Source organism: Schistocerca cancellata, chromosome 1 (assembly GCF_023864275.1).
Source record: "Schistocerca cancellata isolate TAMUIC-IGC-003103 chromosome 1, iqSchCanc2.1, whole genome shotgun sequence".
NCBI lineage: Eukaryota > Metazoa > Arthropoda > Insecta > Orthoptera > Acrididae > Schistocerca > Schistocerca cancellata.
The window spans coordinates 257,828,371-257,844,953 of record NC_064626.1 but is presented as its reverse complement, the minus strand read 5'-3'; the positions used below and the strand labels follow the sequence as shown (position 1 = coordinate 257,844,953).

Sequence of the window (16,583 nt, the reverse complement as noted above, 5' to 3'; positions counted from 1 at the left end):
GACAGCTAATACTGGACCACTTCGGTATTATTATAAATCGCAAAAATTAGAATACGTCGTCACTGCAGATAACACACTGACAATGAGACGGCTATGTTTTCTTCTAGGATATTTCTCTGTGTATTCTTCATGTGCACAGGGTTGTTTCCCCGGTCATTACCTCTTCCCTCATCTGACAGCGGTCTTCTCCTTACGTGCGGACAGCACAGTGTCGTGTAGCCCATCGGCTAAGTGCGTGGGAGCCCTGTTGCAGCGGTGTGCGATTAGTAGCTGACTGTCGTTCCTGGTGGTAGTAATTTGTGGAGAAACTTACTTTAAGATGAGTTCACAGTCATGAAATTGTGTTTTAACATACTTAACCGTAATCTGACGCAATGTCATTTGAATCACTGTACTTTGAATGGCTGCCTGTGACAAAATTTCCAGTAAGTTACTGTGCTGAACCATCGCACAACCTCGTCTCGTAAGGATCACCAGCGCAGAACATTAGCACGTTCTAAACTTGAACAACTCCCATTTACAGTCAAGTCTGATGGTTCTCTGTGAGCTGTTAGCCTTTACTTCCTCTCTATAGTGACATCTTTAGCGCCCTAAAGAACGATGCCTTCAAGTTTGATCGTCTGGGCAGCAAACTTTTCATACAGAAAGTTCACCAAAGTGCTAGATGCAAACAATACGAGCATACTTTCCAAGATTCGTCTCGAAAGCCTTGAAGCCTGCAAGATAAGTGGTATTCATAAAACAAAGAAGCTCCTCTTCTTCACAATTTCAGTAACATAAGAAGGTTAATAGAAGAAGAGGAATGATTTGTGAGACATCTAAAAATTCGTAACTTGCCAATGGAGAGGCTGTATTCAAAGATGAGAGTATACAAAACTGATTAGACAGAATGTAGCAGGTATGTACACATTAAAAAAGTTAACACAAAAGATGGCCAACAGCATCAAACCAGTCAAAAGACCGATGATTTAAAAGAAAAATTATAATTTTCTTGGCAATGTTAACACACTGAACATCGAAAATTGATTTTAACTACATAGGTCATATAATTTAGTTGCACGCCTACGCAAGGGATTCATTTGATTAAATGATACCACTAAAGTCATTACTAATGGATATTGTACGTATTTTCCACGCAGATTATACTTCACGTGACAATAGGGGCCCTGGCATATGCCACCGTGCCTTCTCCACACATCAGCTAGGCCGTAGCATATGGCTTGCGTACAATTTGCCGCAACAGATCAATGCAATCATGGGAAAAATATGCAGTCACTTATACACAACAGATTAGACAATTGAGATGAAGCGAAAATTATACAATTAAGTCAACAAAATCGATTGATCCCCTAATTGTAGTGACCAGCATATAGCATTAAACATTTTGTACATATTTCCCGTACTGAAGTACTGTCTGGCTTTTGATTGTGACTGAATGAATAACTCACAGTTCTTATTCTGCAAGGATTGTGACTTTATTACAGACATAATGTTACACCAGCGAACAGAGATGTACAGAAGATAGCAAGTGGGTTATTGTGTAGTCTGCTGTCGTATGGAAGGTACCCGTTGCCCTGTGAGACTGCAGCGAACCCCTGAAGACGTCAGCTGCTATTTCTGAGAGAGTGCTTAGGCCCTTCCTGTCACCCTCTCCAGGAGAGCGCGCCGCAGCTGCCCCCTGCTGACCTTTCCAGTGGCCACGCGAGGGATGGACTCCACCAGGAACACGCCCCCATGTAGCAGTTTCTCCTCGCTGCCGCACGCTTTCTCTGAAAACAACAACAAGTGACGATCTTTATTGCACTATCTTTATTTCACTGCGATGGGCAGTGAGTGGTGTAGCCTAGATTAGATAGACTGCAATGGTGTAGCACATAAGGTGTACCTTTCTCAGGGCAGGGATAAAAGTACACTATGTGTAGGGGTAGCTGATCTCTGTCAGTTCAAACTCTCCTCTGAGGAATGTCATTATGAAGCATCATGTATGGTCCGAATGTTAGTAACCATAATGACAAGTAACACCGAGCAAGTCTGAGAGCTACTGGCACAATAGCAGCGATTCTATCTCATAGCGATGCTTTAAAAATGAATGGGGACCTGTTATCATTAACATTAATAAAGATTCGAATGAGCGAAATTTAATTCTTAATTTATTCCCCCCATCGCACACACAGTCAGGTAAGGAAATGGGAAAACGTATGGAATTTGATCTATCGGGGTATCTATCTTCATAAGGGCTGCGACGTGGTTCTGTATGTTTGATCTAAGGTAAGACAGGAAACCTTTATAATCATAGGGCACTGTTGTCCGCTTAATATTTCAACGTAAAACCAAAGAAGTTCGCCATCAATGCTTTCATCGTTTTCAAAATAAGTCTTCGTTAGCACTTCCCAAAAATTTTAGAAACATTACCAAAACTGTCTGTGATACGTAAAGCTGTCAGGTCTGCAGATTGAGACTGTTGGTGTCGCGGATACAACACTATAGTTCCTTTAATTTCGTACAAGTTTATCATCTCCAGTCTCACTGGCCTCTCAGTTTTTCTTCTTTTGTTTATTTTTTGTTGGTGTGGTGATCCATATGCTGACCCAGTACAATTGTTGAGTCATATGTTTTGCAAACATTGCGGAAACTGATTTCCCTCGCTAGGATGCTCTTTGCGGGACGCCTAATGAGTTATGATGCACAGAATAATCCCGTGATGAAGTAGACAAACTATCAGTGATGGTGGAGATGTTTAACTGTATCAATTGAAGGTAAGGGGCCCCCTAGTCATGGAATGAAAGCAAGAAAAAATGTGTACCAAACACAGGCCCCAATTGCATAACCTGAGATCTATGAGCGCTTTCTCACCTTCAATACTGTGGAAATACATCTCCCCTGCTGCAGGCTCCTTGGTTTCTATATTTTTGGAAGAAACAATGTGGGACAAAACGATACAAAATGTTGTTTCACTGTAGGAGGCATCAGAACTATTTTCGCTTATAATCCTTATAAGAAAAAATGTCTACCAATCATAGGCCCGAATTGCATAACCTAAGAGTTATGAACGATTCCTCACCTTCGATACTGTCAAACTCATCTCTCCTACTGCAAGCTCCTTGATTTCTATATTTTTAACAGACAATGTGGGCCAAAACTTTAAAAATATGCAGTAAATATGGGCTCTAAAATGCATACACTAAGAGAAATGGGCAGTTCTTCAGTGGAGAGATGTGTTTTATAGGAGCGAGATGAACAACTGCTCATAACTTTACGGTATACGCTTTAGACCCGTTGTTTACTGGAGATTTATTTCCTGTTTTGGTCCATACTACCGTACCTGAAAGAATCGTACCTACAATCTCACCAACAACAGTAGCAGTACATGTTTTGGACTGTCACGAATAACAAAACGATATTCGCTTATAACTGTCGACTTCGTCGTTTCAGGACCACGGTCCTTTACCTCAAATTGAAACTTTTACCCGTCATCCCTGAAAGTCTGTATCATCACGGAATCACCCTGTATGTTGGAGGTGGAGCATGGACCAGGGTCCTTTACCTCAAATTGAAACTTTTGCCCGTCATCCCTGAAAGTCTGTAACATCAGGGAATCACCCTGTATGTTGGAGGTGGAGCATGGACCAGGGTCCTTTGCCTCAAATTGAAACTTTTACCGGTCATCCCTGAAAGTCTGTAACATCAGGAAATCACCCTGTATGTTGGAGGTGAAGCATGGACCATGGTCCTTTACCTCAAATTGAAACTTTTGCCCATCATCCCGGAAAGTCTGTAACATCACGGAATCACCCTGTATGTTGGAGGTGGATCATGGACCAGGGTCTTTTACCTCAAATTGAAACTTTTACCCGTCATCCTTGAAAGTCTGTAACATCATGGAATCACCCTGTATGTTTGAGGTGGAGCATGGACCAGGGTCCCTTATCTCAAACTGAAACTTTTCCCCGTCATCCCTGAACGTCTGTAACCCTGTATGTTGGAGGTGGAGCATGGACCAGGGTCCTTTGCCTCAAATTGAAACTTTTACCCGTCATCCCTGAAAGTCTGTAACATCACGGAATCACCCTGTATGTTGGACGTGGAGCATGGACCAGGGTCCTTTAACTCAAATTGAAACTTTTGCCTGTCATCCCTGAAAGTCTGTAACATCACGGAATCACCCTGTATGTTGGAGGTTGAGCGTGGTATTAGGACCATTCTTCCAGGCAGCGAAACGTCTGCAATGCTTACAACTGATTGGCCGCACAACTGACAGGCGCTAAATTTCAGATCTTCATACGTTACAACTCCTTTAGTTTGTTCTTTACGAAAATCGTGTACCGCTGGGCAAGGAAACTGGGGAAATTTTATTAAGTAAGAGCTTCATATATGTCTACGAAATTTCTGTTGCTCTAAAGTGTAAAGAAAGTAATTGTTTCAGGATCTTCTGACTTAATTTGAAAGCATCACACACAGAGTAAAATAAATTAAATTATTTATCAGTTACGTTCATAGGTGAAGCTCACTTTTTAAGGTAGATGAATCGAAAATTTTCGTTGTGCTTCTAAGCTTCGTACCTGTGTTGTTCCAGATCCAGCACACACAAGTGTTAGGCTCACTGAGGTGATTATGCTACAAAGAGATGAATGGCGAAAGGAGAGACACGCGCGATACCTGCAACAATCGGTTTCCCAACAGGACGTTTTACACACCGCAGGGCTTTCCTTCCACTTTATGAATGTCTGCGGGACTCTCTGTCCAGCATATAATGGGGTGAAAGGCGTGATTATCAGAGGATAATGTGTAGGCGGACAGATACGAATGCCCAGCTCAGAGATGCAGTCACACTGGTTTACCAAGAAGGAAATTCTATCACTTTTTGGGCTGATATCATGTCCGACGCCTTCCATCGCTGTTGAGGTGGACTTACGGACACAGGGCTCCATATTATGGTGAAAATGTGCACCTCTTCCTTTCAATAATTCTTTCTTTTTTACATGTTGCACAGTTTTGTACTTTTTCACTGTTGATGCACAGCAGTTTCTACGCAATTTGCCAGTATTTTGAATAATGGAGGACTTAGTAATGTTCATAAAAAAGGTAATTAAAAGAGTGATGCATCAAATTTTCTAAAAATGCTGCTTCAAATTAATGTACCGATTAATGCTATACCACACATGTGAAGTAGATCAAATTTTTACCAGATATGTATGGCAAGTTGGATGAGATATTACACCCGTTTAATTTTCCACGTAAAGTATATTACCCAGAATAAAAACTCTAATTTAATTTTTAGAAAAATTCCGCTAATTATTAATTTTCGTTCTCTCTAATTTCATCTTGCACTTGAGTTAAGCTCTACTAGATCGGTGTAGAGGACTACAACATACCAAAAAAAAATATTAGTGTAATGCTTCATAAACGTAAGGAGATATGCGTACAAGAATTCTGAAAATTTGAACTTGTGGGAAATTGCTATTAAGAACTGAGTTATATTAAATGTGCATCAAAGTGTTACTGAAACATATTTTTCATCCTACCGCATTTCTTCATCTTCAAGCTTTATCTTGGCGGGCTGTATGTAATGATTACTTCATTGGTGAATATATATTAATTATCTATATATGTCCACATACTTCAGCAAAAGTAGCAATGAATTCATTTTGATGTATGAGGCATCTATGGAGATACATATGGTTTACATAACTGTATATATAATTTCGTAATATATGTCTGTCTAGTAGTAGAAGACTAAATTCAATTCATGATTGTGTGTAAAGTTCCGGGAGAGAGGTTTCTTGTGATAAATATCATAAACAACTTTTTACTGTTGAGGAATCTTGTCTGATAAAGGAAATTGCCAAATGTAAACAGCCGATAAGTAGATTAGCTGGAAGAAACTGAATAACAAACCAGTAGGGAGATTTTAGAATCCACTACAAACAACATCACCATCAAGACAAAAAGCTGAAACATTCCTCAAGATCATGTACACAGTTTCCTCTAAATATTACGGACTGCTTTGTTTGTAAACTTGATGTATGACATTATTAGTACTTATTGTACACTAATGAATATCTAGACATACACAAATCCTTAGCACATTGTCAACAAACAAACTTTCAGTAGGTCATAAACAAAACAGTGCACAAAAGAGATGTCAAACAGCAGCAATGACGATCATCTGCAGACGTTGTAAAACAGCAGTGTTACCAACGTAAACAACATATCCGAAACAGAATCGCTGAAAGCAAATGTTTCCATTTTATTTTGTGACGTACTAATGGTTTCCTCTAATTTAAGTAATTGGGGCATTCAGGAAAAACTCGCATAAGAGTAGCGCTAGTAGCACCACTATGAGAATTAAAATCAGGTTTGCTTTAAATTCAAGCTGTAATGGTCATGAGCGTTAGTTGCCTTTGAGATTGTACGTGCTGAGTTGATGTTAGTCAAGTATGTCTTTAAGGTGACAAAGACGCCATTATCAACACATAGGTCCTGTAATAATGCTAGACAAGTTAGATATTCCTTCTGCGACATTTCAAACAGACTTGACAGGAACATAGCCACTGTACACGATTGCTCGCAGCGGTGACCTCCTTGATGTATGGTCCCAAGGAGACTAGCAGGCTCTGAATGGCCATGCATGACTACTGAGAGGGTAGATCATTGTGTTTAATGTATGGATCTGGTGCACTGTACTGAATCTGCAGTAGCAATTTACAACGAAGAGCCAAAGAAACTAGGACACTTGCCTAATATAGTGTAGGGCCCCTGGGAGGACGCAGAAATGCGGCAACACAAGGTGGCATGGCCTTGACTAATGTCTGTAGTAGTGCTGGAGGAATTAACACTATGAATCCTGCAAAGCTGTCCACAAATCCGTAAGAGTACGAGGGGGCTGAGATCTCTTCTGAAAAGCACATTACAAAGCATCCCAGATATGCTCAATAATGTTCATCTCTGGGGAGTTTGGTGGCCATCAGAAGTGTTTTAACTCAGAAGATGGTTCCATGAGCCATACTGTAGCAATTCTATGGTCGTGTAGGTTATCGCATTGTCCTACCGGAATTTCCCAAGCCCATCGGAATGCACAATGGACATGAATGGATGCAGGTGATCAGAGAGAATGCTTACATATGTGTCACCTGTCACCTGTCAGAGTTGTTTTTAGACGCATCAGGGGTCCATACCACTCCAACTGCACACGCCCCACACCATTACAGACCCTCCACCGGCTTGAACAGTCCTCTGCTGACCTGCAGGGTCCATGGATTCATGAGGCTGTCTCTATGCCCGTACACGTCCGTCCTCTTGAAACAATTTTAAACGAGACTCGTCCTACCAGCCAACATGTTTCCAGTAATCAACCGTCTAATGTCGGTGCTGATGGACCCGGATGAGGCGTAAAGCTTTGTGTCGTGCAGTCATCAAGGATACACGAGTGGACCTTCGGCTCCGAATGGTTCATAAGCTGAAACTTGTTGGTAACCCAGCATTGAAATCTGCAGAAATTTGTGGAAGGGTAGCACTTCTGTCATGGTGAACGAATCTTTTTCGGTCGTCGTAGGTCCTGTTCTTGCAGGATCTTTTTCCGGCTTCAGCGATGTCGGAGATTTGACGTTTTACCGGATCCTTGATATTCACGGTACACTCGTCAAATAGTAGTATGGAATAATCCCCACTTCATCGCCACCTCGGAGATGCTGTGTCCCATCGCCCGTGCGCCTACTATAGAACCACATTCAAACTCACTTAAATATTGATGACGTGCCATTGAACCAGCAGTAACCGATCTAACAATTGCGCCAGACACTTGTCTTATATAAGCGTTGCCGAGCGGAGCGTCGTATTCTGCCTGTTAACATATCTCCGTTTTTGAATACGCACGCCAGTACCAGTTTTTCTGGCGCTTCATTGCAGCAGGAGTGACATAAGGAAGTTACAAATCGTTTGCTTCAAGAACACCTCCGACCCAGATTCCCAGGAATGTGCAATCCACTGAACCCAAACCACCGCCATTTGGAGCTTCAATGGTGACAAGCGAGAGCTCATTGGAGGACAGGGTGGAGGGGAGTTGTGTTTCCGAACGTAAGGTGCTTCCTTCTCCCCTCCAGTGACGGCTATGTGTTCGTTAGGAGAAGGCCAGTTGAGAGCCTGCACTCAGTCTACGTGCTAGACACTTTGGGCTACCTAATCGTCTCGAATGCTCTCTCGTAGTTACCCTGACTGCAAATCTGTACATCAGTCTGTCGTTCCAACCTGTTGTGCTGACTTTCATGAATAGGGGGTGTTTTCCAAAAGGGTGAACTCACCCACATACCACGGTCGTGAACCAATATGCTCTACAGAGTGTTGAGACGTTGACTTGGCCTCCTCGATCACTAGTTCTGTTTCCAACCGAGCACATGTGTTACATCATCAAACAACAACTCCAGCGTCAGCCACATACAGCATTAACTGTCCCTCTATTGGCCGATCAAGCAACAGGCACGGACCTCCATCCCACAAACTAAAATCCAGCTCATTACAACACAATGTGCACACTTTACATGCTTTCATTCAATGTTCTGCCGGCTACACCAGTTATTAATGCACCAACATTTCACATTTGCAATGAATTATCTTGAGCTTCTATTAACCTGTGATCTTGCAGTATTAATATGTTACTTAGACAAATGTATTCCCAAAATCTTGTTACTCTACACTGATTACTTCTTATTGTTGCGACATTTTTCCATTGATAGTGACCGGGCCAAATATCTCACTAAATAAGCATCAAACGAAAAAACTACAAAGAACGAAACTCTTCTAACTTGAACGGGGAAACCAGATGGTGCTATGGTTGGCCTACTAGATGGCGCTGCCATAGGTCAAACTGATATCAACTGCGTTTTTTTAAACAGGAACCCCCATTTTTATTACATATTCGTGTAGTACGTAAAGAAATATGAATGTTTTAGTTGGACCACTTTCTTCGCTTTGTGACAGATGGCGCTGTAATAGTCTCAAACCTCTTAGTACGTGGTATCACGTAACATTCCGCCAGTGCGGACGGTATCTGCTTCGTGATACATTACCCGTGTTAAAATGGACCGTTTACCAATTGCGGAAAACGTCGATATCGTGTTGATGTACGGCTGTTGTGATGAAAATGCCCAACAGGCGTGTGCTATGTATGCTGCTTGGTATCCTGGACGACATCACCCAAGTGTCCGGACCGTTCGTCGGATAGTTACGTTATTTAAGGAAACAGGAAGTGTTCAGCCACATGTGAAAGGTCAACCAGACTTGCAACAAGTGATGATGTCCAAGTAGGTATTTTAGCTGCTGTCGCGGCTAATCCCCACATCAGTAGCAGACAAACTGTGCGAGAATCGGGAATCTCAAAAACGTCGGTGGTGAGAATGCTACATCAACATCGATTGAACCCTTACCATATTTCTATGCTCCAGGAATTGCATGGTGACGACTTTGAACGTCGTGTACAGTTCTGCCACTGAACATAAGAGAAATTACGGGACGATGACAGACTTTTTTGCACGCGTTCTATTTAGCGACGGAGTGTCATTCACCAACAGCGGTAACGTAAATGGGCATAATATGCACTATTGGGCATCGGAAAATCCACGATAGCTGCGACAAGTGGAACATCAGCGACCTTGGCGGGTTAATGTATGGTGCGGCATTATGAGAGGAGGGGTAATTGGCCCCCATTTTACCGATGGCAATCTAAATGGTGCAATGTGCAATGTATGCTGATTTCCTACGTAATGTTCTACCGATGTTACTACAAGATGTTTCACTACATGACAGACTGGCGATGTTCTTCCAGCATGATGGATATCCGGCTCGCGTGCGGTTGAAGCGGTATTGAATAGCATATTTTATGACAGGTGGGTTGGTCGTCGAAGCACCATACCATGGCCCGCACGTTCACCGGATCTGACGTCCCCGGATTTCTTTCTGTGGGAAAAGTTGAAGGATATTTGCTATCGTGATCCACCGACAACGCCTGACAACATGCGTCAGCGCATTGTCCTTGCATATGCGAATATTACGGAAGGCGAACTACTCGTTGTTGAGAGGAGTGTCGTTACACGTATTGCCATATGCATTGAGGTTGACGGACATCATTTTGAGCATTTATTGCATTAATGTGGTATTTACAGGTAATCACTGTAACAGCGTGCGTTCTCAGAAATGCTAAGTTCACAAAGGTACTTGTATCACAATGGAACAACCAAAATAAAATGTTCAAACGTACCTACGTTCTGTGTTTTAACTTGAAACACCTAACTGTTACCAACTGTTCATCTAAAATTGTGAGCCATATGTTTTTGACTATTACAGTGCCATCTATCACAAAGCGAAAAGAGTGGTCCAACAAAAACATTCATATTTCTTTGCGTACTACAGGAATATGTAATAAAAATGGGTGTTCCTATTAAAAAAAACGCATTTGATATCCGTTTGACCTATGGCAGCGCCATCTAGCGGGCCAACCATAGCGCTATCTGGTTTCCCCCTTCAACCTAGACAAGTTTCGTTGTTTGCAGTTTCTTCGTTTGACGCTTATTTCGTGAGATATTTGGCCCGGTCACAATCCATCAATCACCCTGTATATATGTATATGTGTGCGTGTGTGTATGTGTGTGTGTGTGTGTGTGTGAGTGTATGTGTGTGTGTGTGTGTGTGTGTGTGTGTGTGTGTGTGTGTGTGTGCGTAGTAGACACTATTGATTTTAAGACAGCAAATGCCAAGTTATTACTGCAAGATATCGAGAGGGGGTTTGCCTCACCTTTGACCAGTTGCTTCAACTCGTCAGGAGTGACGGTAGCGCCCTGGGCCAGCACGACGAAGGCAGCAGGGTGCTCCTGGTCCTCGTCATGTGGCAGGCCCACCACCACTGCTTCCGACACCTGAGGGTGTCCCAGGAGCCACGCCTCCAGCTCTGATGGTGACACCTGCCAACACAGTTACTCCGCTCACGACCGCAAAATATATACAGTACGCAGTTGAAAATTATGCTTATTGAGTTAAGATAGCAAGCACCCGGGAGCTATGAGACACTGGCACGGTAGCTCAGCGTGTTCGGTTAAAGGGTTAGCTGCCCTCTGTAATAAGCCGAGTAAATACACTCCTGGAAATGGAAAAAAGAACACATTGACACCGGTGTGTCAGACCCACCATACTTGCTCCGGACACTGCGAGAGGGCTGTACAAGCAATGATCACACGCACGGCACAGCGGACACACCAGGAACCGCGGTGTTGGCCGTCGAATGGCGCTAGCTGCGCAGCATTTGTGCACCGCCGCCGTCAGTGTCAGCCAGTTTGCCGTGGCATACGGAGCTCCGTCGCAGTCTTTAACACTGGTAGCACGCCGCGACAGCGTGGACGTGAACCGTATGTGCAATTGACGGACTGAGCGAGGGCGTATAGTGGGCATGCGGGAGGCCGGGTGGACGTACCGCCGAATTGCTCAACACGTGGGGTGATGATGATGTTTGGTTTGTGGGGCGCTCACAGCGTGGTTATCAGCGCCCGTACAATTACCCAATCTTTGCTCAGTCCAATTGCGCCACTTTCCTGGATGATGATGAAATGATGAGGACAACACAAACACCCAGTCATCTCGAGGCAGGTGAAAATCCCTGACCCCGCCGGGAATCGAACCCGGGACCCCGTGCTCGGGAAGCGAGAACGCTACCGCGAGACCACGAGCGGCGGACCAACACGTGGGGTGTGAGGTCTCCACAGTACATCGATGTTGTCGCCAGTGGTCGGCGGAAGGTGCACGTGCCCGTCGACCTGGGACCGGACCGCAGCGACGCACGGATGCACGCCAAGACCGTAGGATCCTACGCAGTGCCGTAGGGGACCGCACCGCCACTTCCCAGCAAATTAGGGACACTGTTGCTCCTGGGGTATCGGCGAGGACCATTCGCAACCGTCTCCATGAAGCTGGGCTACGGTCCCGCTCACCGTTAGGCCGTCTTCCGCTCACGCCCCAACATCGTGCAGCCCGCCTCCAGTGGTGTCGCGACAGGCGTGAATGGAGGGACGAATGGAGACGTGTCGTCTTCAGCGATGAGAGTCGCTTCTGCCTTGGTGCCAATGATGGTCGTATGCGTGTTTGGCGCCGTGCAGGTGAGCGCCACAATCAGGACTGCATACGACTGAGGCACACAGGGCCAACACCCGGCATCATGGTGTGGGGAGCGATCTCCTACACTGGCCGTACGACACTGGTGATCGTCGAGGGGACACTGAATAGTGCACGGTACATCCAAACCGTCATCGAACCCATCGTTCTACCATTCCTAGACCGGCAAGGGAACTTGCTGTTCCAACAGGACAATGCACGTCCGCATGTATCCCGTGCCACCCAACGTGCTCTAGAAGGTGTAAGTCAACTACCCTGGCCAGCAAGATCTCCGGATCTGTCCCCCATTGAGCATGTTTGGGACTGGATGAAGCGTCGTCCCACGCGGTCTGCACGTCCAGCACGAACGCTGGTCCAACTGGAAATGGCATGGCAAGCCGTTCCACAGGACTACATCCAGCATCTCTACGATCGTCTCCATGGGAGAATAGCAGCCTGCTTTGCTGCGAAAGGTGGATATACACTGTACTAGTGCCGACATTGTGCATGCTCTGTTGCCTGTGTCTATGTGCCTGTGGTTCTGTCAGTGTGATCATGTGATGTATCTGACCCCAGGAATGTGTCAATAAAGTTTCCCCTTCCTGGGACAATGAATTCACGGTGTTCTTATTTCAATTTCCAGGAGTGTATATCAACGATGAACTTCAACAAGTGTCATAGGATGTCCACCCCGAACAAATACAACTATCATTAAGAACAAAATGATATTAACAAAAAAAATGAAAAATGTTAGCGTTTTTGATTCAGATGCAAAATGTTTTGGGTCCCGGGATCGAATCCCGCAGCTGCTTAAATTTTGATTAATAATCAGCATTGGCGGCCGAAGACTTCGAGCATAAGAAGGCGCCCTCATTCTGCCAACGGCCTTGTCAAAGAGGGCGGAGAAGCGGACAGAGGTTTAGGGCACTCTCTTGTCTTAGGGGTGGGAAACTGCCCGTAAAGGCGGAAGAATCAGTAATGATCAACGGCATGAGGATGCAGAAGGCAATGGAAACCACTGCATTAAAGGCACGTAGCGTGTATCCACTGGTCATGTGAACTGTAATTGAAGTAGTTGTGTTGATGATCTCTCCATTGGAAAAATATTCCGTAATAGTCCTCCATTCGCATCTCCGCGAGGGGACAGCCAAGGGGGAGGTTACCATGAGAAAAAGATTGAATAATCAACGGAAGAACAACGTTCTACGAATCGGGGCGTGGAGTGTCAGAAGCTTGAACGTGGTAGGGAAACTAGAAAATCTGAAAAGGGAAGTGCAAATGCTCAGTCTAGATATAGTAGGAGTCAGTGAAGTGAAGTGGAAAGAAGACAAGGATTTCTGGTCCGATGAGTATAGGATAATATCAACAGCAGCAGAAAATGTTATAACGGGAGTAAGATTCGTTATGAATAGTAAGGTGCGGTAGGGATTGTGTTACTGTGAACAGTTTAGTGATGGGTTTGTTCTTATCAGAATCGACAGCAAACCAACACCGACAACGATAGTTCAGGTATACATGCCAACGTCGCATGCTGAAGGTGTAGGGGGAGAGAAGGTGTATGACGATACTGAAAGGGTAATACAACAAGCAAAGGGATATGAAAATCCAATAGTCATGGGGGACTGGAATGTAGTTATAGGGGAAGGCGTCGAAGAAAAGGTTACAGCAGAATAATGGCTTGGGACAAGGAATGAGAGAGGAGTAAAACTAATTCTACATCTACATCTACATCTACATCTACATCCATACTCCGCAAGCCACCTGACGGTGCGTGGCGGAGGGTACCTTGAGTACCTCTATGGGTTCTCCCTTCTATTCCAATCTCGTATTGTTCGTGGAAAGAAGGATTGTCGGTATGCTTCTGTGTTGACTCTAATCTCTCTGATTTTATCCTCATGGTCTCTTCGCGAGATATACGTAGGAGCTAGCAATATACTGCTTGACTCTTCGGTGAAGGTATATTCTCGAAACTTCAACAAAAGCCCGTACCGAGCTACTGAGCGTCTCTCCTGCAGAGTCTTCCACTGAAGTTTGTCTATCATCTACGTAACGCTTTCGCGATTACTAAATGATACTGTAACGAAGCGCACTGCTCTCCGTTGGATCTGTTCTAGCTCTTCTATCAACCCTATCTGGTACGGATCCCACACTGTTGAGCAGTATTCAGCCCGCCGCGGTGGTCTCGCGGTTCTAGGCGCGCAGTCCGTAACCGTGCGACTGCTACGGTCGCAGGTTCGAATCCTGCTTCGTGCATGGATGTGTGTGATGTCCTTAGGTTAGTTAGGTTTAAGTAGTTCTAAGTTCTACGGGACTGATGACCACAGCTGTTAAGTCCCATAGTGCTCAGAGCCAATTTTTTTAGCAGTATTCAAGCACTGGGTGAACAAGCGCACTGTAACCTACTTCCTTTGTTTGCGTATTGCATTTCCTTAGGATTCTTCCAATTAATCTCAGTCTGGCATCTGCTTTACCGACGATCAACTTTATATGATCATTCCATTTTAAATCACTCCTGATGCGTACTCCCACATAATTTATGGAATTAACTGCTTCCAGTTGCTGACCTGCTATATTGTAGCTAAATGATAAGTGATCTATCTTTCTGTGTATTCGCAGCACATTACACTTGTCTACATTGAGATTAAATTGCCATTCCCTGCACCATGCGTCAATTCGCTGCAGATCCTCCTGCATTTCCGTACAATTTTCCATTCTTACAACCTCTCGATATACCACAGTATCATCCGCAAAAAGCCTCAGTGAACTTTCTATGTCATCCACAAGGACATTTATATATATTGTGAATATCAATAGTCCTACGACGCTCCCCTGCTGTACACCTGAAATCACTCTTACTTCGGAAGACTTCTCTCCATTGAGAATGACATGCTGCGTTCTGTTATCTAGGAACTCCTCAATCCAATCACACAATTGGTCTGATATTCCATATGCTCTTACTTTGTTCATTAAACGACTGTGAAGAACTGTATCGAACGCCTTCCGGAAGTCACGAAACACGGCATCTACCTGTGAACCCGTGTCTATGGCCCTCTGAGTCTCGTTGACGAAAAGCGCGAGCTGGGTTTCACACGTCCGTCTTTTTAGAAACCCATGCTGATTCCTACAGAGTAGATTTATAGTCTCCATACTGGGTTGTGTGACAAATTCCAGCGGGTAATAGCGAATATTCTGTTCAATAATCACAAGAGGAGGATGTATATAGTTGGAAAAGGCCGGGTGATACGAGAAGATTTCAGTTAGATTACATCGTGGCCAGACACAGATTCAGAAATCAGATTCTGCATTGTAAGGCGTAAGCAGACATAGACTCAGATCACAATATACGTAGTAGTGATGAAGAGTAGGCTGAAGTTTAAAACAGTAGTCAGTAAGATTCGGAAGTGGGATACGGAAGTATTAAGGAATGATGGGATATGGTTGAAGTAAAGGGCCATCACAGAAGTTGGGAAGGGAAACATAGGTACGAAGAGGGTAAATGCAAAGAAACCGTGGGTAACAGAAGAAATACTACAATTAATCGATGAAAGGAGGGAGTACAAAAACGTTCCGGGAAACTCAGACACAGAGAAATACAAGTCGCTGAGGAATGAAATAAATAGGAAGTGTAGGCAAGCTAAGCCGAAATGGTTGCAGGAAAAATGTGAAAACATCAAAAAAGAAATTATTGTCGCAAGGACAGACTCAGCATACGGGAAAGTCAAAACAACTTCGGTGACATTAAAAGCTAGGGTGATAACATTAAGAGTGCAACGGGAATTCCACTGTTAAATGCAGAGGAGAGAGCGGATAGATGGAAAGAATACATTGAAAGCTTCTATGAGGGCGAAATTTCTCTGATGTGATACATCTACATCTACATGATTACTCTGCAATTCACATTTAAGTGCTTGGCAGAGGGTTCATCGAACCACAATCATACTATCTCTCTACCATTCCACTCTCGAACAGCGCGCGGGAGAAACGAACACCTAAACCTTTCTGTTCGAGCTCTAATTTCTCTTATTTTATTTTGATGATCATTCCTACCTATGTAGGTTGGGCTCTACAAAATATTTTCGCATTCGGAAGAGAAAGTTGGTGACGGAAATTTCGTAAATAGATCTCGCCGTGACGAAAAACGTCTTTGCTTTAATGACTTCCATCCCAACTCGCGTATCATATCTGCCACACTCTCTCCCCTATTACGTGATAATACGAAACGAGCTGCCCTTTTTTGCATTCTTTCGATGTCCTCCGTCAATTCCACCTGGTAAAGATCCCACACCGCGCAACAATACAGTGGACGAACGAGTGTAGTGTAAGCTGTCTCTTTAGTGGACTTGTTGCATCTTCTAAGTGTCCTGCCAATGAAACGCTACCTTTGGCTCGCCTTCCCCACAATAGTATCTATGTGGTCTTTCCAACTGAAGTTGTTCGTAATTTTAACACCCAGG

At 44.1% G+C, this 16,583-nt stretch overlaps 1 protein-coding gene across 1 annotated transcript in view; it reads right to left on the bottom strand.

Moving 5' to 3' along the window:
* Positions 1-1,465: 1,465 nt before the first annotated feature.
* LOC126168440 (uncharacterized) overlaps positions 1,466-16,583 on the bottom strand; it is a 116,903-nt gene continuing 101,785 nt past the window's right edge. Inside the window, exons 7-8 of the mRNA XM_049920560.1 lie at positions 10,784-10,949; positions 1,466-1,769 (exon numbers count right to left, since the gene is read on the bottom strand). Of these exons, the coding sequence (XP_049776517.1) occupies positions 1,630-1,769; positions 10,784-10,949 (306 nt within the window). The 3' untranslated portion in view covers positions 1,466-1,629. The remainder of the gene's footprint in view (positions 1,770-10,783; positions 10,950-16,583) is intronic.